Below are 27585 nucleotides of genomic sequence, written 5' to 3' on the forward strand. Positions count from 1 at the left end.
CAGAGAAGGTGGGGCCTGGGAGCTCAGGAGGGGCATGATCTGGGCTGCCCGCCTCAGTAACAGGACCCTGGGGTACTGCCCAGGACCATTGCCTGGGGTTGGCTGTGTAGGCGAGTGAGGTGTCAGAATTGGAGCCAGCTGATGGAGTGATGGATAGGGCATGGGGAGGAGGGTGGGGGACATCAAACACTATCTTGAGGGACGAGATGGGGGGGAGGACGGGGAACTGCATGTTGAGAACCTTGCATTGGTGGTGTCTCGGGACATCCAAGCTGGAACCAGATCTGGAGGTTCCGGGGAGAGGTTGGGGTTGGAGATACATCTGGAGCCTCTGGGAGCAGATTGTAATGAAAGTTGTTGGATGTGTATGAGCTTGTCTGGGGCAGAGAAGGGAGTGATAAGAGGTCTGGGTGTGCCTTGAGGTGAGCCAAAGGACCAAGCCACAAAGGGATGGGTGTGGCAGGTGTGGAGGTCACCTGGGTGAACCTCCTGAGGTGCCATGAGGGCTGAGCTGTCTGAGGCAGGCAAACTGGTTGGCAGGCTACGACCAAAACCCAGGGTCGGGGCTTCCCTGGTGGCGCAGTGGTTGAGAGTCCGCCTGCCGATGCAGGGGACGCAGGTTCGTGTCCCGGTCCGGGAAGATCCCACATGCCGCGGAGCGGCTGGGCCCGTGAGCCATGGCCGCTGAGCCTGCGCATCCGGAGCCTGTGCTCCGCAACGGGAGAAGCCACAACAGTGAGAGGCCCGTGTACTGCAAAAAAAAAAAACAAAAAAAAAACCCAGGGTCAAGGGTATGTGTGTGACCTAGGATGAGAATGGCTGGCTAAGACAAGGGGGGCCAGATTCCAGACACATTCTCAGGTCCAGGATGTGACCTATAAAACGTGGGATGTGAAGAGAGGAGGGATGAGGCCCGCAACACAGGCATCTGTGATTGTGCGACAGCTGGTGTCGCTGGAGAAGCCAGGGAGAGGAATTGAGGAAGCCTGTCGTCCAGGCAGGGGCTCTGAGGGGCAGTCGGTACTCCGGGAGCAGGGTGGGACCAGCCCCGGGGGGTGGTGCAAGGAGGGAGAGGTGTCGAAGGCACAACCTAGGACTTGGCCAACAGGACGCTTCCAATGACTGTCTGTGGAAGGAATGAGTGAATGAACGAGGGGCCGGCAAGTCTGAGGGCTGAAGAGCCATCCCACAAGGGGGAGAATCACGAGGCAGAGACTGGGAGTTCCCAGGGGAGACTGGCCAGGGGTCAAATGCTGCAAAGGCCACAGGGAATGAAGCCTGCAAGGTGGCCGCCGTTCATATGCTGCAGGATCTCTGCTGAGTGGTGAGACGCCCAGATTGCAGAGGCTCGGGAAAGAACGGGTGAGGAGACAAGAGGAGACCCTCTCGAAAAAGTCTGGTGAGAAAGCAAAGGGGACGCTGAGGCAGCAGCTGGACAGAAATCTACTAGAAGAAAGATTTCGACATGTGTGGGTATTTATATGCCTGCCTTCCCTCCTCCTTCCCTCCCTCCACCTGACTTAAGCCTCCGATCTGAGGCCCCCAAGGCCTAAATTCCAGGTCTGGCACTTCCTAGTAGAGTAGCCTTGGGAAAATCCAACGGACTACTTTAAGCCGAGCTCCTGCCATGACACAAATCCCGTAGCAAAACAGGATTCAATTTACACTAAGTTAAAACAAATTCAAGTCTGGAAAAAAGCTGCTGTAAAGAGAAAAACCTTGCCCTCCACATTCTCTGATGACCTAGTGGCCAAGGGGGCTGTGGGTTCCAGTGACTGGTGCTGAGGCAGGGACCCTGAGCCCCCAGAGCCCAGTCAGTGCTGCTATAATGCGCAGGGAGGAAAACCAGAACTCAATACTGTTCCGCGTCCTTTTATTACAATCGTCCCTGTGTTCCAGAATGCAAGGCTGTTTAATACACAACCCGAAGCGCTCCTAACTTTGATCCTCGCTTCCCATTTCTTTCTTAGATTGAATCAAAGGGGAAAAAAAAATCTTACCAAAAAAAAAAAATCACCAGGTTCAGTGCATCCCTGGAAGAGCACCTTTACTAAACAGGAAACAAAACGTGCCAGGAATCTGACCAAATACACAAAGCAGCAGGTGAGACTCCTGATGGGAAGGAATGACTCCCCACGGAACATAAATAGGTCCCCTCGAAGCACATATATTTCACATGAGTGTGTACATACATATGTAATATATTAAAAGAAATTTGGTTTCTACCACGAGAAGTTACTCAGCAATAATAAGTCAACATCTCACCTGAGACAGGGAAGTGGGGACGCTGCAGCCACGTTATAAACCGAGGCGCGCCTCACTCCTGTACACGCCTCCCCTCTGTATGCTGTGCACACTTGCTGGGTGGGCTTCTCTCTGCCCGGCCCCCCAGGCCCAGCAGATCCAGTGTTTGTAGAAAAGCGAGTCAGGGAAGGCAGGTGGCCCTGTGGCCTCGGAGCCCACCCTGCAGGGCCCAGGAGCTGGCTGCAGTGGGGAGGCAAACACCCGAGGCTACCGCCGCCTGCCTGGAAGGCCGCTTTGGCTCTGGGGTGAAGGGAAGCGCTTGGGACCCCAGCAATGGCACTGCAGTGCGTCTGGTTTTCAACAGCGAGCCTGCCTCTGGGGTCCACCCAAGGGCCTCCAGATCTTTGTAGTTTGGCCAGTGGGGGCTTCCCCTAGGATCAAATGGCTTTTGGGAGGGGAGTAGAGTTTCCAGAGCCACCAGGGCTCAGTCCTGTGTGTGTATGTGCGTGCGCACACGCCCACATACACGCGCACTTCAGTGGAGGTCAGCAAGTTGCAAACGAGTGTTCTACAGGGGCGCGCTCAAATAGTGTCTGCTTTGGGGTCAGTTTGTCACTGCATTCCGAGTGTCCCCATGCCAAAGTGGATTTGTTCAAAAGATACCAGTTGCTGGAGGCTACAGGTACAGAAGACACGTTACACACCGGGGGGAGGGTGCAACCCTCTCAGGGCTTGGCACGGTGTTTTAGTAACAAAACAAACAGAAGAAACGCACGGGAACCCTTTCCTCATTGTAGAGCCCTTTCCTGGCACCACAGGCAGACGGGGAAAGGCCATCATGATGAGCAGGTGCGTCAGTAGCTTTAAGGTTTAGGAGCTGCCGGTCCAGGAGCCAAGTCACACGCAGCCGTACTCGTACCACACGGTCTGCTGGTCCCCAGCCGGCTCGGGGGATGCCGGCGTGCTCTTCGAGCTGCTCCCACGACTGAAGTCCTCGGAGGCCCGGCTGCCATGGGGAGCCAGGTCGGGAGACTTGCCTGGGCCCTTGGCAGGGAGGCCCTCGCTGTAGCCCTGCCCTGGGACCCCGTCCCCCTCGGAGGGGCTGAACCCCGCCCGGACGGGGGCGATGGTGGCCGCCTCTCCCGAGTGCGGGGAGGCTTGGGGCTTAGTCCTGGCAGCTGGGGCTGCAGCAGGTAAGCAGTGCTGTAACTGGGAGTTGCTGCCACTGCCACCTCCAGCGGCGATGGCTGGGGACGTGGCAGACTGCTGCAGGGGAGCTGGCCTCTCCTCCTTCGGGGGAGCCAGAGAGAAGCGCCTCGCGTCCAGTGGCCGGCTTCGGGGGCCAGGGCCCTGACAGGAGCCGCCAGCCTTTCCCACAAGCGGGGTCCACTCCCGGGCCAGGCTGTGGGAGCTGGGAGGTGTGGAGCCCTGCAGGATGTGGCTGCCTGTGTCTCTGCCCGCCGAGGCCTCGGGAGCCCCTGGCTCCTGTTTGCAGGCCTCTGGCCCGCTGGCCCGGAGGAGGTCGGCGGAGGCCAGGCTGAAGGCCCGGCTCAGGGATGCACTCCGGCCAGTGGGCGTGTGGGAAGCGGGGGGCATCGCGGCCTGCCGGAGTCTGCCCAGGGACAGGCTCTGGGGCGGCTGGGCCTGCCTCTGGGGGGCACTGGGCAGGGCCTCGGCCTCAGCGGGTCTGAAGTTCGGTTTCACGTACTGCCCGGGCTTGAGCGGCTTCCCCTCGGAGGTGGTGACGGGCATCTTGATGGTGGGGGCCACGAAGCTGGTGGGCATCTTGGCCCCTTCTTTCCTGGTAGGTGGGCCTGGCTGGCCTCCGATGGCCGGGAGATCACTGGCCTTTCTAAAATAGTCACTTAGCAGGTCATCCCGGCAACTGGGAGCATCCTACAGGGAAGAGAGGAAGAATTGAGTGAGGGCCAGAGGGGCCTTGGAGACCCCTCCTCCCACCCAGGATGTCCCCTGTGCCACCCACATGGCCAGGACTGAAGTTTCCCGCTCGGACTGTTGAAGGCCTAACTTCCCCACCATACACACTGCTCTGGTCAGGGGTTGGGACAATACATGGCTCGTCAGGGAGAGGACCCAGATGCCACTCAGTAGCCCCCTCTTTTCTTTCTTTTTTTTTTTTTTTCGCTGCGCTTTGTGGCACGTGGGATCTTGGTTCTCCGACCAGGGATCGAACCTGTGCTCCTGCAGTGGAAGCGCGGACTCCTAACCACTGGACCGCCTGGGAATTCCCAAGTAGCCCCTTAACTTTACAAGTAAGAAAGCAGGTCCAGAGAGGAAATGACTTCCCACAAGGCTCATCCACTTTATGGAAGGGTCAGGCCAACTGTTTCAACCTGGTTCCCATTTCTTCACCAAGCAGAGCAAGTGGCAGAAAGCTGACCGGCAGGACCGGACCTCCTTTGTCAGCCCACCAGGCTCAGACACACTGCAAGGGCTTTACTGTGGGCCGCAGAGAGGAAGGGAAACAAGACCAGCTCCCAAAAAGCCAGAATCAACCACACTCAGGACCCTCACTGCCTCCCAGATGTTTCTCCTAATGTGAGAAGTAAGGGGGAAAGGAGGCACAAGGGGCAGGGGGAGGGCAGTGGGAACCAGAAAGGTCGACCGTCCAGGAGAAGAAGGAGGTGGCTCAGCCCTCTAGACTGTCCCCCTCAAGCAGCTGCCCCCTGCCACGGAGCTGCCACCTAGCTGGGCTTCCCCTGGCCAGGGAACTGGTGTCCTTTGGCACCATCGTGGGGACAGGAAGAGCCGCCAGGGGCCAAGCTCGATGGCCGTGTTCAGGCTCACTTCAGCCTTCTGCCAACACCTCACAGCCTAGAGGAGGCAAGCGGAGGGTTCTCCTGAGGCCGACGCTGCAAAACGTGTAAGGGAAGTGAGTCCACATCAGCGATGAGATCAGGGGCCGAGAGCTGCTGCAACGAGACCCCAGCCCGCTGTGACCTGTCAGGGGGCATCAGTCCGCAGGATGGGTCAGCAGCTCAGGAACCACTTGCCAACAACTCCTGGCCCCTGACAACATCTGGATGCTCAACTTGACAGAGGTGCAATCTTGTGGTTTCATGCTAGTTTGAAGCCTCACTCTTGGCATGTGTGTGCAGTAAGACCCTGGGTCATCAATATGGACCAGAACCGTTTATCAAGTGCTTCCCGCAGGCCAGGTGCTGTGCTAGGAACCAGGGGTATAATCGCAAAAAAACTTAGTTTAATTTTGAAAGCAACCCTTGTAAGGGTTGCTTAAGATTGTATTAAAACAATATTTAATATATAAGAAAACTGAGGTCATAGATAGACATCTAGAGAGTGGCAGATTGGGGATTAGAACCCGCGGCTGTCAGACTCTGCAGCTGTTTTCAGCACCTCCTGGTCCCTTTCTGCACGCTTCTAACTTCTTTAACTCCCACCTTTAGGGCCACCCAGGGAGCCCATCTTGTGACACCTCCTCCCCCCAGCATCATCAGTGCTTGGGGAAGGGGGGCATGGGTGGCTTCTCCAGGCCTGCTCAGAGGAGGGTAGGGGTGCCAGGTGGGGCTTTGGGGGTGAGCACCTGGGCAGAGGGGGAGAGGACCGGTGGCTCTCAGAGGGTGAGCATCAGCTCCCAGCAGGGACAGGTAAGCAGCGGTGAGTATCTGGGCAGCTCTGAGCTGAGTGTGGAGGGGCCCTGAGCCTTGCTTAGGACCCACCCCCTGAGATCTGCCCAGAGAAAGGAAACTCACGGGGACCGGCACATAATCAGAAAAGGACTAAGAGGAACCATCCAGATGCAGGCAGCCCTGATTTCTGGACGTTCTTGTTTATTCCATTAGATCAGTGATTCTCGGTGCATGATGCCTGGGCCCACACAGACAGTGAGAGCGTCGTCTGGGAACTTCACAGAGATGCAAAATCTCAGGAACTCTGGGGTCCAGCCTGTGTTCTGCCAAGCAAGTCCGATGCACACTGGAGTTTAAGACCCACTGCATCAGACCGTAAACTTCTGGAGGGCAGGTTTTCTGTCTTTCCCACCTTGGGTTCTCCAGCTTCTAACACACAGTAAGTGCCTGATACACAGACAACCACAAGACCGAGCACCTAGCAAGTATGCGATAGAAATTTGCCCATTAACTGGTTTGCTTTGTTTTTTTAGTGCAGGCACCATGCATACTTCCTAACACATGGGAGCTGCTCAATAAATATCTCCCAAACAAATATTTTGTATTCTGTGTCACTGTGACCCATTAATGTGGGCCACAGAGTTTACTATAGGGCTAGAGAAAGTTCGACTGTATTTAAGGTAAATGAGAGAGAATCACTGAAGCATTAAACCTTAAAAGGTCTCAAGTGCAAGACACTATATGTGTCATCTGTTGAATAACCCAATAGCTCATGGGACTGAATTTAGACAGAGTATGTAAAAGACAGACATGCAGCTTCAGAAAAGCTAAATGGAGACGCTGGAAAGGTGACAGCAGAGGGAATCCTAATACAGGTGATGTTTGGGGGTTAGAGCTGCAGAGCAGAGGTCAGCAAACCAGAGCCACGGGCCAGGTCCAGCTTGCTGCCCATTTTTGTATGGCCTGCGAGCTAAGAATAGTTTTTAGATTTTTAAATGATTGAAAAAAAATTTTTTTTATAGAACGGTCTTTTGGGACATGTGAAAATGATATGAAATTCAAATGTCAATGTCCATAAGTAAAGTTTTACTGGAACGTGGCCATGCCCACTCATTGGCAGATGGTCTGTGGCTGCTTTCCCGCTCAAGTGGCAGAGTCGAGTAGCTGCAGCAAAGACCGTCTGGACTGGAAAGCCTAAAATATTTACTATCTGGCCCTTTATAGAAAAAACTGGTTGATCTCTGCTGGTGAAGGCTCAGGGGAAGTGGGCATTCCGAGCTCTGCCACAAAACCTAGTGAGATGCTAACTCCGTGAGTGGGGGGCTGGTCACTCTTTTCTTGAGAAGCTCCCAGCGGGGGGCGCACAGCACCCCTGCCCTCCATGCCGGCACCACGTTCTGCCCACTCGCTTCACAGACGGAGAAACAGCCTCCGAGGTCTGGGGCTGGCTGCTGGCACCCAGGGATCTGCTGGCTCGCGGGTTTGCTCCCCACCCAAGCAGCCCTGCACCTAGGCCACGCACCCCCGCCCCATCCCTTTCTGTGACTTTGCTGCCACGGTTTCTGCCTACTGTCCCAGTTTGGGAGATAGCAAAGGAAGAGGGATTCGCTGTGTCCCTTTGAGCCCCGGGCCACTCACAGAGGAAGGGGAGCCCCGGTTGCTCTCCTCCAGGAACTCCTCCAGGGTGACCATCTCACTGCTCGGGGAGGCTGAGCAGGGCCGCACCCCGCCATGGGGCTGGGCTGCGCCCCTCTTCCGGGCGCCCTCTTGGGGGAGAGGCCCGTTCCGGGGTGGGGGGTGCTCATGGCGGCTGAGGGCAGTGCGCCCCGGGGTGCTGGCATCCCGCGGCAGAGTGGCTGTGTCCCTACTGGGGATCAGGTCTTCGCTGCTGAAGCTCTCGGACCTGCCGTGGAGCTGGTCGGAGGAACCTGGGGTCGGGGCGGGCGACACAGAGAACACACGTGAGTCCCCCTCTCTGTCTCCAGGGGGCTCTGTGCTGCCCCCAGCTCACTTAAGACAGAGAGGACGCTGCCTGAGAACCCAGGGCGCACTTCTCCCAGGCTGGGATTTTGGATGTTAAGAACACTCTGGAATGCTTAGAATTCAGAACAAAGTAACTTGAGATAAAAGTGGAAAAGCTTCTGCTGAAGTTTCCATTGTTAGGAGCTATACGGCACCACACTCATTAGCTCCTGTCTGTTCACATAGTTAAAGGTTTACTTAGCACCTGCTTCGTGCCAGGTGTTCTTTAGAGGCTGGTCATGTGGACTCTGAGCAACGAAAAGATTTGCGTAAGGGTTTATGGTCTTGGGACAGCAAACACATTCTTTTCAGATGTGCAGGAAACATTCATTACGACAGACCGTATTCTGCACCGTAAAATAAACTTAAAAAGAATCAAAGCCATCCACTAGGTCCTCTGACCACAGTGGAATGCAACTAGCATCACTCTCTCCGTTCTACAGATGAAGTAACTCGGATTCAGAGGATGGGTGACTCTCCCAGGTGCCCAGAGTCTGTCAGAAGGGGTGAAGGGATTTGAACCCCAATCCATCCAAACCCCGGGCCTTCACTTGAAACCGCGTGATGTGGCCTAGGAATGCAAACGCAGAATGCATGGAGGATCTTGGGAACTGTATTTTTAAAATTACAAATATACTATAAGCCCAGAGTCAAAGATCCGCATACACTGCAAAGTGCCCAGAAGGAAAGGCTGGCTCACCTTTCAGGTTAAGAGGTGAGCTGTCGCCGGATGCATTTCTACTGCTCTCCAAGCTCCCCGGCCGGGACGCTGAAAGGAAACGCCAACATATAACCTAAAGGCCGATGGTAAACCATCTAACCCGAGAAAAACTATGGAACAAAGTAACTCTGTGCCAAAGTGAAGCTGAGCGCCCCCAGGAAGGATGAGCTTCGGGATCCTCTGTGCTCTCCCACGAGGACAGCTAACTTCCCTGAGCGCCAGGCGTGGCACCCAGTAGACTGTCCAGAAATGACAGCCTATGGTATATATATATATATTTTATTAGGTCTAGGGCTGTGGCTTAAAACAATTTTGTTAACGAGGAAAATCTCACGCAGAGCCGAAAAAGCAGACCAAAAAACCCAGCTGCTCTGGGTGAGCCAAGAGTTGGGGTGGGGATGCCCACCCCTATTACTGCACAGAGCTTTCTGGAACACGTGTGAAAATCTCCTGCCTGGACCATGACAGTGTAGCTCGGTGAGGGCGGAAGCCAGGAAACGGCAGTGTGTGCACACGTGTGTTATGTGTGTGAAAGGGAGTGTGTACCGTGTGCAGGTGGCTTCAGCTCCCTGATCCCGGGAACAGGACCCTCAGCAGGAGGGGGAGCATTTGCTTTTCCCAGCTGTTTGCTGTCCTTCAGCTCATCCATGTCAAATTCACATCTGCTCCAAAGGGAAAACCTGACCTTTACGGTGACAAATGCTGGAGGGAACCAGCCCTCCCGGCTGCTGTCTGTGCCTGAGCGGGTCTGCGGTGGCGACTCTCGGATCCCAGGGTGAATAACCAGGTCCAGGGAGGGACCCCGCCCACACGGCACAGGGCAGACTGGGTCTTCAAGGCCTGCAGGGTACCTCTCCCGGTCCCCTCTGCCAGCAGCACTCAGCATCACGGCCCTCATCAGCCTGCCCTGTGTCAGTGTTTGTCCTGCTGGACCATGAACCCCTGGGGGACGGGGACTGTGTTTCTGTCATCTCTGCATCCTCCCAGCACACAGCTGGTGTTGACCACACTGAGAACTGGAGACGCACTACTTACAAGCCACCTCCCCTCCTGCCTGCAAGTTTGCTTTTGTTTTTCTGGGTCTTTAGGGCACCCAGTTCCCACGTGCTGATGTGCTCTCTGCAAATAGAAGGCATCTGGAAAACACTTGCTAGCAAACGGGGTTTGGGGACAAGCCAAAAAATACATGGTTTTCGTGCATGACATAAAAGCAGAATAAGTCCTCTCTTTGAGAAGGGAATATTTGAAATGAAAAAAAGCACATCCCTCATTAAAAAGGAAATAAGTTTCACTAAAATTGTGATACAAATCGATGGGACCCCAAAGCACTTTTGTTCATCTAAGCATTGCATCAAAAAACCCTTTCCCTTCTTTTTCCCGACAAGAGAAGCTCAAGGAATCAGAATACTTAGGAAGAAAACCCTTTTGGTCAGCTGACAAGCATAAATTGGGCTACTCAGGTTTACCAAATGTTGCAGGAGATCCCTGCTGTTGTGTTACCCACCACTCAATGTAAAGACATAAGGGCGCCCTGTGTCAAACTGTTTCATCGCAGAGCCTGTCTTTACTCATGTCAGTTGGAAATGTCTGTATTTCTATCATAATACTTTTAAGACAATGGATAGGGTAGAGATAACGCTTATTGTCGATCAGAAATAAACTGAATTCAATGTAAACTTTGAGGTTTTTTTTAAGAGTTACCTTCCAACCCTCCTATGACTTTTTTTTTTTTGCAAAACTTTAAGAAAAACCCAAAGCTGTTTATAATTTTTGAGAAGATTGGTGTAATTCCTGGTTTCCCTTCTGCCTAAATTTACAACATGCCTGAATCAAACGGCAAGTGCTTCTAACAATTTCTAAGACTAAATATAACTTGGAGCCACTCTGGGCAACTAAAATCCAAGTGAGGACAGTGAGAGATCTTCCTGAAATCAACACTCCCCGTGTGGGTCACCAGAACTTCCTGGCAAACACGAGGGGTGCTTTAAAGCAAAAGGAATTAAACTCTCCAGAAGTGGGATGCTTGATACGTAGTGACTTCCCCGTCACTGGAGGTATGTAAGCAGAAGTCACATGCTCAGGCCCTGGGGAGGGCAAGGAAGGAGCCTAGAGGAACTGTGGACCCCCCCATTCCCACTTCATACAACAACTTCACTTTCACCTGTTTTGTGTGTTGGACTTCCATACAGGACTTAGCTTAAAGGAAAAGCACTGTTTGTTTTTGCGGTACGCGGGCCTCTCACTGCTGTGGCCTCTCCCGTTGCGGAGCACCAGGCTCTGGATGCGCAGGCTCAGCGGCCATGGCTCACGGGCCCAGCCGCTCCGTGGCATGTGGGATCTTTCCAGACTGGGGCACGAACCCGTGTCCCCTGCATCGGCAGGCGGACTCTCAACCACTGCGCCACCAGGGAAGCCCGAAAAGCACTGTTGATAAGAACAAGACTGAGAACCCAGGAGGAAGGGGACATCGCACTGACCACTCACCGTACTGCCTGTGGGGAGCGAACTCGAGCTCCAGGGACGGTTCGCAGAGGCTGTCATCAGAATTATAGCCTGTGGTGAAAATAAGGTGATGATACAGGGGTCCTGGAACATCCACAGGGAAACACGGGGTCCTGTGCCGGACGGCCACCTCTGACTGGCACCTGAGCCACGGCAGCGCCAAGCCCTTGGAGGCGAGGGAGGGACGCGTGGACGTGCCTCTTCCATCCCTCCCCCTACTCCTCCTGCTGGCACGGCCCTCACTCCCAACTCCTGTTAGATTTAACTTCAAATCCCATTTCCGCCTGTGCAGTGACAGGGACTTGAAGACTAAAGCAGTGATCTGGCCAAAGGATTACACAGCAAAAGGAGGCGAGTATTCAGGGCCCTGGGGAGCGCCTCCCAACCTCCAAGGCCAAGCCGTGCCAGCAGTTCTGGTCTGGAGACCACAGTTGTCTTCAGGAGGCGGGAGGAAGGCAGAGGAGAGAATCCAGCACCTGAGGGGAGAGGCTGACTCCCTGGAAACAGCCCTGCCGCCGCAGCTCCTCACCCGAAATAGACCTGGAAGCACAGGCCACCCGTCAACTGCCCTTTCCCTGAGAGGGATTCAGATGCCCTCTGCCTCAAGCCTGCTAACTTCTCTCTGACAGTAGACCCTGGGTCCCACCAAATGGCAAGAGGGTTTCCACCCTGTCCCCAATTCCTATTATAAAAGTTCTGGCAGTGAGATGCACCCAAAGTTAGGTATGATGTATACACTACTATGCATAAAATAGGTTAACTAATAAGGACCTGCTGTAGAGCACAGGGAACTCTTCTCAATACTCTGTAATGACCTACATGGGAAAAAAAATCTAAAAGAGAGTGGATATATGTATAACTGATTCACTTTGCTGTAGAGCAGAAAGGAATACACATCGCAAATCAACTCTACTCCAATAAAAATTTTTTTAAAAAAAGTTAGGTTATGATCTAATTGCTTCCTTTGCAGGTTTTGTCTCCTGGAGATGAGGGTGGGACGACTCCTTTTTTTTAACTCATTGAAGGCAGGAGAATCCTACATTTTGAATTCTGCCCTAATGACCAACTCAAAGTAGTGGCTTAATGAAAACTTGCTGCCTTGATTACTACAGTATAACATGGCTAGTCACATGTAGGCTATTGGTCATTAAACCTGGCTAATATCAGAATTTTCTGGAAAACTTTAAAAAAATATGCAATCTTATTTAGGAAAAGCATATCTGTATTTGTCCTTTGACCCAGCAATTCTACCTCTAGGAATAAACTCTGGGGACTGGTTGGTTGAATGAACTGTCATGCCACCATTTTAATTATTATGCGCCTCTTAAAAAGAATGAGGAAGATCTCCATGATATATGGCTAAACGAAAAAAAAATCAAGGTGCATTATTTTGTTTATTTTTGCAAAAAGAAACACTGGAAGTATAAACAAGGAACCAAAAAAAAAAAAAAAGGTTCTCCATAGGCTGATTCTGGAATGGAATGGAGGGGAAAGGGAGAGATGTGAGACTCAGAAATCTAAGCATGCCTTCCTACATAATTTAGCTTTAAATTACATATTTTATGTATTAAAAAACAGGATTAATTTAAAAAGAAAAAACTCTAACACTGAAAACAGAAACAAATGAACCTTACTGTAGATCAAACTGCTAACATAATCACCTAGAGAAAAAAATTCCAGTGAATTTTGAATATAAAACTCTGTGCATCCTTAGTGAGATATAATCGCAGAACTAAAAGAAGTACAAAACGAACATCACTTAGTAATTTTATTGTTAATAATATAATTTTTTTACCATTACTGCATATTTTCAGGAAAAATAAGTAGATTTTTCAAGAGACAAGACTTCTGTGTAAGAAAAGGACACACGCATATGAAATTTAAAAATCCCTGTAATATTAAATTGGAATTTGAAATATTGATATGAACTCATAATATCTACGTGTCCTTTCTTTACTGAAAGGGTCTAAAAGTAATGACAACTCTGTAGTGTCCAGATCTTGATTATTAAATTCTGCTCTAAAAGGAACTAGATTTACTTGAAGAAATGCTGATTCTAAGGGCAGGGAGTGGGGGCGGGGTGTTCCATTTCGAAGACGGTTACATGCCCACTGGCGATGACTACCCAGAGTGTGAGAACTGGGCTGCCAGGGAATCGCCACGGGCAGTGCTGGGGTTGCAGGGTTGATGGACCCTCATGCATGCTCAGCAGACGTGTGACTGGCCAGTGATATTTCCAGGCTTGGGCTCTGGTTCAGGGATGGGGGTCCAGACTGAGACAGCCCAGGGTTAGCCTGGAGGGCTGGACCTTGAGCCACACAGACCACTGTACACTGAGGGGAGATGGTGTTCCCAGCTCTTTCCCAAGACCAGGCAGGGCCTCTGTACCCCAGAGCCCAGGAAACCAGGGGAGACTGATGACTGTGGACAACAGACACCCGTGCCACGCTGGGCTCAGAGCGTGCCTGTTCCAGACAGCACATGGCACGGCTCCACTGACATCCAACAGTAAATGACTGCGCCTGCAGTGTCTGGCCAGCAGTGGGGAGAGACTGTCCGGCTGCCCTGTGCCCACCCAACTCACCTTCTCCCCAGCGGGGCTTCCTACTTGTAAGCAATGGGGATGAGGGCAGGGACCCTGTCTTTGCTTTGCTTGTCAAACCAAGGTTGTGAAAGTCTCTGGTTTCAAGAGCCAAGTGGGTGGTATTATTATGAAGAATAACCACCACTTCTTGTTCTCCAATTTCTAACACCCCAGAGGCAATCACTTTCAGTTCCTTCAGCTGTTTCTTTGGATGGTTTCAGATCGCTAAATTATCAGCGGAATGTCTTTTTTGCTTTGAAGCTTCATGTTTCCGCTCTGTTGGCATCTTTTCAATTTCCCAGTGCTTGCTCCACCCACCCGGCTGCTCTTTTGGTAGCATCCCATTCTTGTTTCATGGGTGCAACAGCTTGGCTCATCTGATTATATTAATGACGGACATCGTAAAGCTTTCATCTCTGTGCTTCTGTTTACTCTGTTGCCTCTCACACTGGTTTTGGTCTCTGGTACTGGAGGCTCTCCTCAGGTATCCGTGGGCCTCACCTGGCCAGATCTGATGGGGACATTCAACTGGGAATTCCTTAAGCTGATCACATGACTGGGAGAATGTTTTAATCTCACATCTAAAGATGTGAACACACATGGCTACTGGCAACCTGGGAGACCTTCAGTTTGTAAAGCCTTCCCTGCAACCTCCTTGTTTTTCATTTGGGAAACGTGCCTTCCACTTTACTAACCGACCTCCAGTTCAGAGATCCTCTTGTGTATCCTCTGTAGAGAATAAACCTCCAGACTTCTACCAAGTTGGGCTGAGGGAGGCTGCCTGCTTTTAGCCCAAACTTGGACCTCCCTTCTGGAGCTGCTTGGTGCCACCAGGGCCTGCACGGTGGTGGTGAGAGAGGGTCCCGGGGCTTTCCCACCAGTGGCTTGGGATCAGGCCTCTAGAGGGTGAAGCTGTCTGTCCAGAATCACTCACCCAGCTGGCAGGCAGGGCTGAGGCCTGAACCCTTGTCTGTGTGACGCCAGAGCCAGCCCACAGCTTAAGCACTCTGCTCTCCACCTCTCAGCCTGAGACCCCTCCTGGCCCTGAGAGCCTGGGGTCTTTAAGAAGGAACCTGAGCCCCAGATTCTCGACCCTCTCGTTTCTGGACAAGGTGAGGGGCCCACGACTCACCTTTGGCGCGGCCTGGGTGCCGTGAGATGGGGGTGGAGCTGGAAGGGGTTGTAGTGATGGCTGAGGACGAACAGGGCCGGGGGCCCGGCTCCACGGGCCAGGGCTTCATGGCTGGGTCAGCAGAGGCATCCTTGCGGTCAAGGCTGTCTCTGTGCGGGGACCCTCGCTTTGGCTTTAGGTCCCCAGGACCTGGGGCAGAGAAGGATACTGAGAAACGGGGCTGCAGAACCCTGTGCTCAGGCCGGGCTACCACACGGAGGCCTAGAAGCAGGGGTGGCAGGGCACACGGACCACAGGTACAAAATCTGAGCTGCCCACCTCCCGGGCTGTGGTTTGAACAGGAGGGCCCTGGCTACAGGTCTGTGTCGGAGGGCCCGCCTCCAATGATGGGCCAAACTGTGAGCCCTGAAATTTTGGCTGGGAGGAAATAAAGGAAAAACTCAAGAGGACAAACAAAATATTGGTAAAAGTCCAACATACTAACTATAGAGCACACCTGCTGCATAGCACTGTATATAACTCAAATCCCTGATTTAAAAAGATCCTGCCGATGTCTGCTCAGGACCACTCGGATCTGAGGCTGAGGCCCTGAAGGTCCAGGACACGCAACTTGCCAACTGGCTTCACTTATAATCTGCGAAAAAAATTCACTGTCACCTTAACAATAGGATAAGAAGCCTTTAATCTCTGTATGGTGAGACTGACTACAAGAAGGATTTTTACCTTGTATCTTATGCTTTTCTGCAGTCTCTAAATTTTCTACCATGAAGACATACTCTTGTCAAAGTTAAATAAAATCCTATATAAAAACATTAAAAAAAAAACCCCTCCAACTATCTAGTAATAAGAAAGGGGACGGGCTCTCCAAAAATGAGACAAAACTTAATGCAGTTGGAGTCCCTACTGGCATTAAGACAGGGCTGTTTTGCATCATGTCTCACTCTAGGCACCCCCAAGGCTGCAGACACAGAGCCACAACCACTGTGTCAGGATCTCGGCCCCTCTCCAGCCTCTTCCACGGACCTGACTCCGTCTGCCCCTTGGCCACTCCAAGTCTGGACTCACTGTGAAGTTTTAAGTGCCTAAATCTTATGACTTGAAATCAACGTAAAATTTGGATTTTGAAAGATAACCTTGATGAGAAGCAAGACTCAAGTCTGGTGGGATGGACGGGACAGACATCCAACAGGTGAGGTTAAAATGAGGAGCAGAGGGGGAGGCGGAGATGACCACACAGTTAGCACGAACAGCAGAGAAACAGCACCATTCCAGCAGCATGCTCAGAGGACAGGCCTGGAAGGCCAGGACCTCAGCAGCCCAGGGTTCCCAAGGCAGAGGGTGCGTGAGACAAAGTCATTGCCACATCAGCCGACTTCAGCATTTTAATACGTATGTATTTATTTTTTATAGTTACCTTATTATTATTATTATTTTTTGCAGTACGCGGGCCTCTCACCGCTGCGGCCTCTCCCGCCGCGGAGCACAGGCTCCGGACGCGCAGGCCCAGCGGCCACGGCCCACAGACCCAGCCGCTCCACGGCACGCGGGATCCTCCCGGACCGGGACATGAACCCGTATCCCCTGCATCGGCAGGCTGACTCTCAACCACTGCGCCACCAGGGAAGCCCCATAGTTACCTTATTTTTATGGTGCTGGTTTTCCATTTACAATACAGGTAATAATCTTTCCTTTTAGGATAAATTTAAGTGGAAACGGTGAGTCAATTCAAGGGAAAATATGTAAGTAACCCCATAGGTGATGTAAAGGTGTGGCCAAAATCATGAAGATGGTACAACAATGACTGCAGACAGAAAAAACGGCAGTAGCTAAAGGCCTCTATCGACCAGCCTTTCCCCCGCTCTGAGTGTGATTGGCGTGATGTTCTTTCTGTCCACTGCTGTTTTAACTTCAGCATCCAAGGTGTCAGAGAACGACAGTACAGTCATAAAACTTCATTCTGGACTGAACTCTGGCTGGGCAACATCGATGCAATTATTCAAAACGCTTGAATGGAGCACAATAAATCCTTCAAAACATAGAGCACCTCTAAAAAGGACCTTATTGGCAAAAGCCAACAATTCAGGGCTCTGACAAAGAAAGAGGAGAAAAGGGCAGCGGTTTTAAATTTAGATGCTTAAAGGTAAGTCTTAAAAAAACTCACTTGACAGAGACTGTATATTTTAGGAAGCATAGCGACAACAGACCAGCTCTGCTTTACACGCGGGCGTGACAAAAGCCTGCAGGTGAGAGAGAAGGGGGGCAGCACACGGCCCCTGGACTTACTCAGCACGGCCATCCTGGCCAAAGGACCTGTGCATAGATGTCCCGAGGCTCCCCTAGAGCTGTGCTGTACTGGAGAAACGGTCCAGAGGGTGTGACAACTCATCTTCTCTTTTGAACTCAGAATCCACGCTGGCTACTTTAAGTTTGGCTTGGAACTGGGGTCAGGAGGAGGGGTCCGCTATAGGTCATCTGGCCTTTAGGTACTGTTTTTTTTTTTTTATTTCTCATTTGTTTGAATTTCAGAAATGAAGAAGGATACACGATGAAGACACATGGTAAAGGAAAAGGATTAGAAATCTCCAATCTCGGAAAAAGGGAGGGGCTCGTTAGGAGAGGATGGGGTTGTCAGAGGAAGACCAGAACTGCAGGTGTTTAGAGAGAGCCGAGAGAGCCGGGTGGGCCCGTGGAGACTTGTCTTTGTCCTTGCTTTTGCTTCTCAAAAAGGAACTCTTTCTGCGCTGAGTTGCTAAATCGTTATCCCCAGGATAACCCGAGAGGAAGGAAAAAAAAACACAAGAAATAAATGAAATGAATAATAACAAATGACTCTAAATTAGCTCAATGTACTTAGGAAATCAGTATCCTGTCCAGCCCAGGAAAGATGGAAACAATAGCCACTACAAGACCGGAATCAGGACTCAGTGAGTCACTTATGCTGTGCCTCAATTTAATTAATTTAGTGGCATCTTAGTGCCAACACTTTACTTACTCAGCACGTGAAGAGAATTACGTATCGCTCGAGGAGCCGAAGGGCTTAGACAATTTTTCAATTTCAAAGTGTGAAATTATTAAATAAGAATGTTTATTAATTTAGGAGCCGCGGCTTCTCTTACTCATCCATTTTAATGACTGACTCCCTGACAATCTGGCTCACGTGCTACGCAGTACGTTTCTGGCCTGCTGTAATGAAATAGTCTACCTGAAGTATCCACTAATAATTCTTGTATATCTGAAATAACCTCTTTTGGCAGGATGAGTTTAAAAATAATGAAAGTACCTCTTTTTCATACCGCAAAGCCCTCAACACCAATAATTATTATATGCTTTTAGATCTCCTATGCATCTTCTAATTCATGATCTTTAAATCACAGAGTCTTATCAGAGCAGACAACTGGTCTCACTTTTTGAACATATCATACAGAAACAACCAGTATATCCAATTTCTGATTTAGAGTTAAATTTGGTACCAGAACCTCCATTATTTCTTCCTCTGTGGCACCACCTGGTGGCCAATGCTCACATCACAGGATAAGGGACCGACTTTATGTGATGCTGGGGCCCATGGCTCTGCCGGGGCCCCTGGTCAGGCAGCATGTTGCTTCAGCTTTAACTGCAGGCAGTGCACTTGTTGGTGAAGAGCTCAGGCTCCAGGGTTGACAGACCTCTGTTTGAATCCAAGTTCTGCCACTTACTACATCAGCAGGTGTTTCACCTTGTCAAGCCTCACTTTCTAAGCTCTGAAAAGGGGATGATTAATCATGCCTACCTCACGGGGTAGTTAGGACTAAACCCGAGGCAGATAAAGTAAATTAGCTGGCAAGGTACTGAGCCCAAAGAAAGCACCCAGTGCGTGGCTGCTGTTACTGATAATCATCACTGACTTGCTCATTCATGGATGGGTACGAGCATTTCTTTTCCTCTGAAAGTTTTCCTGACTCAATTAGGCTGGTTATAGTTAATTAAGTCAACTTTAATACAAACTGAGGTGATAAATGTCAAAACATTTAAATAGTCAAAATGAAAACCTGGGGCCACAGATCCCCTCTAGATAAAAACCAATGTTAAGCTTCATTATCACTTATCTGCACAAGAGCCTTTTACCTAATCTGACCTCCTGTAAAGAACGGGGGTGCAAGCATTAGTCCCCAAACAATATGTGCGTGAATGCATTTTCTTTTGTGCATCTGCAAGTGACACAAAGTACCTGAAGTGCTGAATGTGGCCTCCTGAAAGGCTTGTGCACATGTCACACCCAGAGGGTGGCTTGTCACAGGCCCTTAGTGCTATAATGTCAGCCACCACCCCCGACAGTGTGTGGGTCTCAGGCATAGGCCTGACCTTCAGAAAGTCCTGGTGTCTTTTTCATAAAGATTCAAATTATTCAGGCTGCAGTTTTGGCATATAAAATCCATGAAATGATATTTAAAAGTAAATTTGGAAATTTAACCTTGTTTGAAGTAACTGCTGCGTTTAATCGATTCTAAGATGCACATCCCCACCCCCACCGCCCCATCTTAACATCACTGAAATCAGGATGCAGCTTCCACAGTGTCTTATAGTCACCACTGGGGCCAGATGGAACTGTGACAGAACGGTCACTGCCGTGACCAATATATTTTACTCATATTTTCCTTTTATGTGTGTACACAAAAATCTGTCGAATTAAGTCTTTTAGAAGAGCTCTTCAACAAGAGTACAATAAAAATTCTAAGTGGTAAAGCACTGCATCATTTGATTGCCAGTGGTATATAAAGTAACTGGGCAGTTTATAATTGATAGCCTCTTAGAGTTTGACAGAATAAAGCACATTCAACTAGGAACCCATTTCAGAACCCCTGGCAAACTCCAAATAGCAGCCCTCATGGAAAGGTAAGCCGGGCCCCTGGCTGGTAAGACTGAAGACCGGGTCAGGCTGGAGAAGAAAACCTGGCTGCCTATCTAAGTGCTAAAAAGGCTGGAGTCACACGTGGGCTTGCAAAAGATCGCACATGTGCACGCTGCCCGTTAAACGTGCCGGAGATCTCCCTACAGAAATAGTCTACTCTACAACTCTGACACGTACAAGGAAACCCCCAAACATATGCAACTGAGCTTGCCTCTGGTGCCTGCAGGGTTACCAGCTTTGGTTTGAGTCCCTCCCACCATCTACAGGATTAGCGATGCTTCTCGCTCGACATGGGTTTGTATTTTCTTGGTTATTAACACACCTATGGAGGCAGATGTGCGTGTACACAGCACATCCCATTAACGCTCTTACACACACAGGTGCGCACAGCCACACGCCGTCTCCCTCTACCCGGTCCAATGAGAGGGTCCCTTAGACCACCCCCTGCAGCCAGGTCAGCCCGCCTACCTTTTCCCAGGGTCCCTTTGTGGATGTCGCGCTCTTCTGCACAGCTTGAGCCCAACGGGGTGGCCTCGGGGTTCTCTGCCTGGGATCTGAGCGGCTGAGAAGTGGATGGCGAGGTTGGGTCTGGGGACTCCAGCTGCCGGGGAGGACTGTCTGTAGTTGACTTCAATCGTTCTCTGGAACCCTCTTTCTTTGGTTTGATGAGTTTGACTAAAGCTTTGGCTCCAATCCAGTGGTTTTTCCTAGTGAGGAGTAGATTTTTAGGACACAATCAACCCTCACTGCCCCCTCCAGCAGGTTACTGGGTGCCCTAATGTGGCCTGGGATTCCCATCACCAGCCTGGGAAGCTGGCCAGTAAACCACCACCACGACCACTGTATTTGGGGCTCAGGAGGCAGAACAGAATTCTCGGTCACGCATGCGCTCGGGGATAGTTAGAAGCATGTATCGGGTCAGGAATTCACACTAGTCTCTTGGGAAAACAGAACGTCAAGTACGCCCATTAACTCTTGATTATCTCTGGGAAATGAAGTAGTGCTCTGCTAATGTGATCTATTCGATGGCAATTTTTCTGCCAAAATGCCCTTTTCAGCGTCACATTCCTCCCCATCCTCTGCTAAAGTTCACAGTAAGGTAATAAGCTGGCATTCCTTGACCACTCCCGGCACCGAGGAATCCGGGTGAGGCGGCAGAGGGCAGGGAAGAGTGTGCCGTGTGAAGTAAAAACAGGCAATTTAATGAGTAAGCGACGAAGCTGCAGCTAACGGGAAATGGAGGCTTCTGCTGTTACAAAAAGAGAACCACAGGGCTTCCCTGGTGGCGCAGTGGTTGAGAGTCCGCCTGCCGATGCAGGGGACGCGGGTTCGTGCCCCGGTCCGGGAAGATCCCACATGCCGCGGAGCGGCTGGGCCCGTGAGCCATGGCCGCTGAGCCTGCGCGTCCGGAGCCTGTGCTCCGCAACGGGAGAGGCCGCAACAGTGAGAGGCCCGCGTACCGAGAAAAAAAAAAAAAGAGAACCACACCCGAGTTCTACTCCTGCTCTGAAATGAACTGCACTGTGTTTACACAAATCCCTCCGTTTCCTTGTCTGGGCCTCAACTTCTCCATCTGTCAAAGAGAAGGCTGAGACTGAGGTTCTGAAATTCTGTGGTTGTGTGATTTCAACAGAGAGGCCTTGAAGGGTGCACAGCGATCCTGACTTTGAGGCTGGGCTGGGACAGGACCACGTGCAGGGCCAACTCCTGGGGGAAGTGGTGCTGGACAAGGCTGGCAGTCTTGGGGGATGGAGCCAGCCCTGAAACCCACTGCCCTCTGGAGAAGGGGACATGTCTGTGAAGCCGCCCTGGGGTTCAGTGAATCCAGAGGAATCTGTGTACGGCCAAAAGGTGCCCCTGTTTGAAGACTGTGAGTGCTGGGCCTGGTGTCCTATCCAAGGTTCCTTCCCTAAACAGAAACATGGTTTTCTACACCCCGTTAAATCCTGAGAAGAGGCCGACAAGGCAACCCTTCCATCCCGCTTTAATGGCTCCCAAACCACTGACTCTGCCCCCTTAAAAGGGCTGTGGCTCAATTAAGCCTGTGTCTCGTCAAGGTCGGCCGGCATTTGCCACCCCTCACAGGACAAGCATGAGGATGGGGCTGAAAGAAATTCTAAAATCATTCTGATGTGCACACAGGTGACCTGTCACTGTGGAAGACACAGGCCCTACAGAAAGTTTCACCCTGAGTGTGAACAAGGAAGGTTTTCTGTTCTGTGTTCAAGTCCCTGAAACTTAAATCAACTCACTTCTTTGGAGCAGGATCATAGAACTTGTACTGATCCATGATTTTTTCTTCCAGTTTTTCCTTATGTCTTCGTAAGGCATTTAACTTGTCTCTGTGGAGAGAGGGGAAAGACAATCAAGCCAGTTTTAAATAAAACAAACGAACTTACTCACCAGCTCGGCCTGGGACCTGGCCCAGCGGACATCACAGTGCTCACGAGCATCACAGTCGCTGAGGTGGGACTATGCGAATGGAAGCATCTGACATAGGTCCAGAAGCCCTAACGCCTTGAAGAGGCCTGCTGAAGCACCCAGGATCTAGCTGTGAGTGAACTCAAGGGAGCAAACCCAGAACCGTCTGACAACCCAAGCTCGGAAGCAAGGATTCTCTGGCCAGGCCATTCAGGGTGTGGGACACCCCAGGGTCAGACCCGAGGCCAGCTGCTGGCGTGCACATCAACAATACCTTGGTGGTGGGAGAGGTCTGCCCTTAGGGAGTTGGGTGGGCATCAAGGTTGAAAAAGTCATTTCAGCAAATTCAGACCTCTGACCTGGACCCATTCCAATGCTGGGTTTCTGATAAAACTTCCATGGGAACAAACTCAGAAGATTTTAGGGTCCAGAGAGAAGATAAGGAACAGAGCGGGCCTGGAAAAACCAGAGGGTGTGGTGGGGACTGAGGCACAACTGGGCCACCGTAGCAGATCGCTGCCTGGGGTGGCACGTAGACCTTCCCATTTTTCAGAGCAGCCAGAAACTCAGACTGTGAAGCAAAATCTCCTGACTTGTAAATGCTGGAAACCAGTTTGTATTTTCAAAAACACACAAGAGACCAAAGAGATACCTCTTGAACCCTGGGCTGCCAGAGGGCACCTCTGCTTCCTGGGAGGGAAGTTCTGGCCTTCCTGATACGAAGGGTGTGCTTTTGTTTTATCTCAGGGAGTCAGGCAGGTGGACTCCATACAACACTGCCCACAGGGCCACCAACTCCTGTCCCTTCCGGCCTCTCACCACCCGTGCTGTCTTTACAGCTCGGACCCTCGGCTTCCTCACTGGAAAATGAGGCCTCTGGGCCAGAGGCAACTTTCTGCTCAGGCTTCTTTCTGTCAAGAAGCTGCCAAGCTTCCACCCAAACTGGGGACTTTCCCAGGAGCTCCCCACGAAGGGGGTACATCATGAAAAGTGGTAGCTTTGCGAACCACTGGGCCCCGACCCCCAAGCCCCAACCCCTCGCGGCTCCCAGCCTCCTTGACTCGATGTCTGTGATCTGTTATTGTGTCCTCACGGCCGTGCTGCCCCGCCTTAAGCTCGGAGTGCTTTCGCGGCTGGGTTCGCCCCAGAGATGCGCACAAACTCAGAGAGCAGGTCCCGTGCCCCTCTCGGCCCCCAGCACAGTGCTCCGCTCAGAGCAGCCTCCGGGAAGCCTGCCAACTCCTGGCCCTCTGCAGACGCTCTCTATTGCACAACTGTCATCCCATCATCCCCCTGGGGTCCGGGCGCCTACTCTTCTAGTTAGCAACCGCCCAGTGTCTGCTGGAAATTATTATCAGCTGGATTACAGAGGGCCAACTTCAAGCAACGGTCATTTCTATCCCAAAATTACAGTGCGGTTTGCAAGGTAAACCATCTCCTGGTAGATGGCGAGCCACCTCTGACCACGTCCCTCTGCAGCCTGTCTCCTCTTGCCTTCCCTACGCTGGCCAGCCATTCCCACCCGCGAGCAAGGACAGTTCAACCACCACGGCAGAGCGGTGGAAACCCCCTGGATCCACCGATGCGTCCTGGATCGTTTCACTTGCAAACCACAAGGTTCTCAGTGCCAGGCTCTTCCTCTTGACCTCATCTCTGGCAGCTTCCTAGGCCCTGCGAGACCAGCACCCTTTAAACACTTCCCAATGAATCCCGACTCATTAGCCAGGCGCGGCAGCCTCCTCCGCTGAGGCTCCCGCACATTCCCTGCACCCAGAGCCCTGCCGTGCTCCACCTTCATGTCCCCCATCTGCCCTGCCTTCGGCCCATCCTGTGTCAGCAGCAGAACCCCAGCTCTTCTTTCCACTTCTCCGTGAAGCTCCTCAACCTCTGTCTGGTATGCCCACATCCCATCACCCCCACTAGGTCCCTGGTTACCACCGCAGGGGCCACAGCAAAGCCCACATAAACAAACACCGCGGCACACGGGTGACCCACCGCACCAGATGATCAGGGAACACAGCCACAGGCGATAGAAGAAGATTGGGTACGGCACCTGTGCTCAGCCTCCGATGTGAATTCTTTCCCTGAGATACTTCTCTTGCTGGCACAGCTGTATTTTTAGAAGTGCACTTAATTCCAAAAGCAGACTAAGAAGCTTCTGGCGGTGGGCAGTGCCTTTAAAAAGCAAATGAAAGCCAACCACCACCACTTGCAGAAACCCAGAAACACTCCAGGGAAACAGAGAGAAGGACAGGCTGTTAAGAACAGGCTCCGGGGCTGTTCCTGCCCAGAGCAGGGCAGGTCTTGGCCAGAGAAGCCAGGACCCCCGTGTCGACAGGCGTCCCCCACCCGGGCCCCTTACATGTACTGCTTCTGCTCCTCGTGGTACTGTTCCTTGTTCTCCAAGTTCTGTTCTAGAAGCATTTGGTTCTGCTGGCTCAACAGCTGGATCTGGCTCAAGAGGTGATGGTTTTCTTCCTCCAAGTTCCCCTTGAGGCGGGAGAGCAGCTAAAACACAGACCAACAACGTCTTAAATACTGTGTGACCCCGTGAGTCTGCTGCTGGGAATCTAGATTCCAAAAGAAGGCAAAGGCCACGTGCACCAAGATGTCCATCTCAGTGCTATCTGCACTCGTGACAACTCGAAAGGACCCAAACGGCCTCTTCCCTTGGCAGCTACGCTGTCCAATCCGACAGCCGCGGGCAACGCGTGGCCGCTGACCACTTAAAGCGCAGCTAGCCCACAATGAGGAGAGCCACAAGGGCGGATACAGCAGGTCCTAAAGACTTAACTAAAAAAAAAAAACGATGTGAAAGAGCTCGCTAATGAGCTTTTTGTGGTTACATGTGGAAATGACATTTTAGATATACTGGCTGAACAAAATATATTACTTAGAATGAATCCCACCTGTTTCCTTTCACTTCTTTACTGTGGCTACTAGAAAAATTTAAATTACATCTGGTGGCTACATTATTATTTCTAGCGACCAGCTCCGTCCTAGACGAGGGTCGGCACACTTCTCCTGTAAAGAGCCAGGTAGGAAATATTTTAGGCTTTCCAGGCCAGACTGTGGTCTCTGTCACAGCCACTCAACTGTGCTGTTACAGCAGGAAAGCAGCCAGAGACAATATGTAAATGCACAGGTGTGACCGCGTTCCAATACAACTTGACTTATGGACACTGACATTTAAGTGTTATACCGTTTGCACTTGCCACAAAACATTTTTTTTTCACTTTCTCAACCATTATAAAATGTAAAGGTCATTCTCAGTTCATGGCCGTATGGAAACAGGTTTGGGGGCTGGATTTTAGTTTTGGGCTGAGGATGGTCAACTCTTGTCTAGGATACATTTATCATGGGTGGTGTAGCAGGAAAACAACAAGCTTTGGCTTCAGACAGACTGGGTGGCAATCTCCTACTGCAGGCCCTGGCCTGAGGTCCCCTCGGAAATCCTAAAGCAGCGCCCTGTGAGGCACAGCCTATGGTGACGGGGCTCCCTCAGCCAGTGTCTCTGCCTGTGTCCTGGCCCCCACCTCCTCCACAGGCCCCAGCCCCAGCCCAGAGGGGCCTTTGGGCATCCCAGAACCCTGGCCTCTGCTTCCTCATCTGTGGCGCCCCGTGAGCTCAAAGGAAAAGGCTCCCCAGAGTGTTTCTCAACAAACAAAGGGCAAGAGGAGCTGTGTCCGGGGTCCTGGCTGTCCTGGAGCTGGGACGGGACCCAGCTGCTCTGCCCCGTGCCATCCACTCTGCCTGTCTTACTTGTCCCAGGGTCTGCTGCCTAAGAAGGTACTTTCCAACCTAGTGCACCAGAAGGCAGAGCTCTGCCCCTTTTGCAACCAGGGGATTTGTGTGCAAGTTCCATCCCGAGGAGCCAGTCAGCCAAACCCAAGCACGGAAGAAAATCTGTGACCTTTCTCTAGAACGGTGCAGCTGCTACATGCAAGGAAATGGAAAAACCGTGTGGACACAGCCAAGAGGACAGAAATAAAACAGTACTCAGCTGTTTCCGTGCGCCTGCTCTGACCCTTTGCAGAAAGCAAAGGTCAGATGTAAAGGTGTTTTCTAATGCATCCCTACCAGTCGTGGTGCCTGTCCCCCTTTCAAACGCCTCTGGTCTCCTCCCGGCCTCTGTACCACCTTCACACAGTCTTCGAGCACAGACGCCAAGAAGGACCCATCGCAACCCCTCTGAGCCCAAGGCTGTCACCCCTGGGGGACTCATCCCGGTGTCCCGAGACCCCGCCCAGCCCCAGGCCCCACCTCGCAGTGGGTGTCCAGCTTGGTCAGAGAGATGTCCATGCTCTGGTGCTGTTCCTTCAGCTCGTCGAACCGGGCCTGCCAGCGGCTCAGCTCCAGCTGTGAGCTGTTCAGCGAGGTTTTCAGCTCCTTGGTGTGGCTGTGCAGCTCCTCGTGTTCCCCCTTCAGCTGGTGGTGCAGGAAGCTGACCCTGGCGGGGTGGAGAGCCACAGGGCTGAGGCCTGAAGGGTGCTCCCGGGCCCTGTCACAGCTGTGCAACCTTAGACCGAACCACAACCTCCCTGGGCCTCACAATGAGGGAGTTGAACAAAATCAGAGGCTTTCAAACTGGATTCTTTGGGGTTCTATGAAGGTACCCCTGGTGTCCCCACCTTGCACTGGGGGGACGGAACAGGCAGGCTCGGATACCCATGTCAACAGAGCATCACTGTTATGACCTCTTATGTATTTAGAGCTTGGCATATCTGCCTACTTGGAAAAAAACGTTCTGTTGTTAAAAGCTTTCTTTCTGAATACTGAACCAGACATTTTTGCTCTAAAACTCTTTGTCTATGCCCAGCTCTTCTTCTCAATTCCAAGCCCCTTTCTCATTTCAACTCCCGAGATAAAATATGAGATGCTGGGGTATGATGTAAATCCACTAAGATTATCACCATCATAATAACTATTATCCAACTGGGCTTTCTCGGGGGAAGATTTGTAACAGAAAGCTCAAAGTACCAGGGGCTCATGGCCTCAATTTAGACACAGATGTGTCTTGTTTGGCTACAGTGTTTTTTAAATGAATTAGTGGGTCAACATTTAAAATTATGAAAGTTTCACATCAACATTCCAATGTCCAGCTTCTCTTAAGAGAAAAAGCATAAACCAAGGGATAATCTGGTGGCCCCAGGCCTTCCTCCCAGCTGACAACTGTTAGTGTATATTCTCCGTGTCACTCATGTCCAGTCTACCACTGGCACTCTTCACCCACATGCCTGACCTGCCTGGCACCGGAGTCTGTAGCCCCTGGTACACATGAATGCAAGGAGGTGGGGAGGAAGCAGTACCCATGGCCATGCCAGAGACAAGACCTGCTTCAAATCCTGACTCTGCCATTGACTACAAGCATCCACTCTGAACGAGGCATTTAATCTCGGCCTGTTTCTTCGTCTGTTTAAAAGAAAAAGGACAGTAATTCTGTAGATTCTTGTTACTCTT

General features: G+C 51.5%; 1 protein-coding gene across 3 annotated transcripts in view; it reads right to left on the minus strand.

Moving 5' to 3' along the window:
• Positions 1-1856: 1856 nt before the first annotated feature.
• The window catches only part of CCDC88C (coiled-coil and HOOK domain protein 88C), a 127450-nt gene continuing 101721 nt past the window's right edge, over positions 1857-27585 (minus strand). For all 3 annotated transcript variants that reach the window (XM_022576274.2, XM_022576273.2, XM_089908119.1), the window contains 9 exons: positions 26389-26575; positions 24488-24633; positions 21957-22046; positions 20173-20411; positions 14817-15005; positions 11083-11151; positions 8578-8646; positions 7494-7783; positions 1857-4140 (listed from right to left, as the gene is read on the minus strand). In XM_022576274.2, the coding sequence (XP_022431982.2) occupies positions 3142-4140; positions 7494-7783; positions 8578-8646; positions 11083-11151; positions 14817-15005; positions 20173-20411; positions 21957-22046; positions 24488-24633; positions 26389-26575 (2278 nt within the window). In that variant the 3' untranslated portion in view covers positions 1857-3141. The remainder of the gene's footprint in view (positions 4141-7493; positions 7784-8577; positions 8647-11082; positions 11152-14816; positions 15006-20172; positions 20412-21956; positions 22047-24487; positions 24634-26388; positions 26576-27585) is intronic.

The sequence above is a fragment of the Delphinapterus leucas genome, chromosome 2 (assembly GCF_059928025.1).
Source record: "Delphinapterus leucas isolate spDelLeu-1000000601 "Yukka" chromosome 2, BTC_Dleu_Yukka2, whole genome shotgun sequence".
Taxonomy (NCBI): domain Eukaryota; kingdom Metazoa; phylum Chordata; class Mammalia; order Artiodactyla; family Monodontidae; genus Delphinapterus; species Delphinapterus leucas.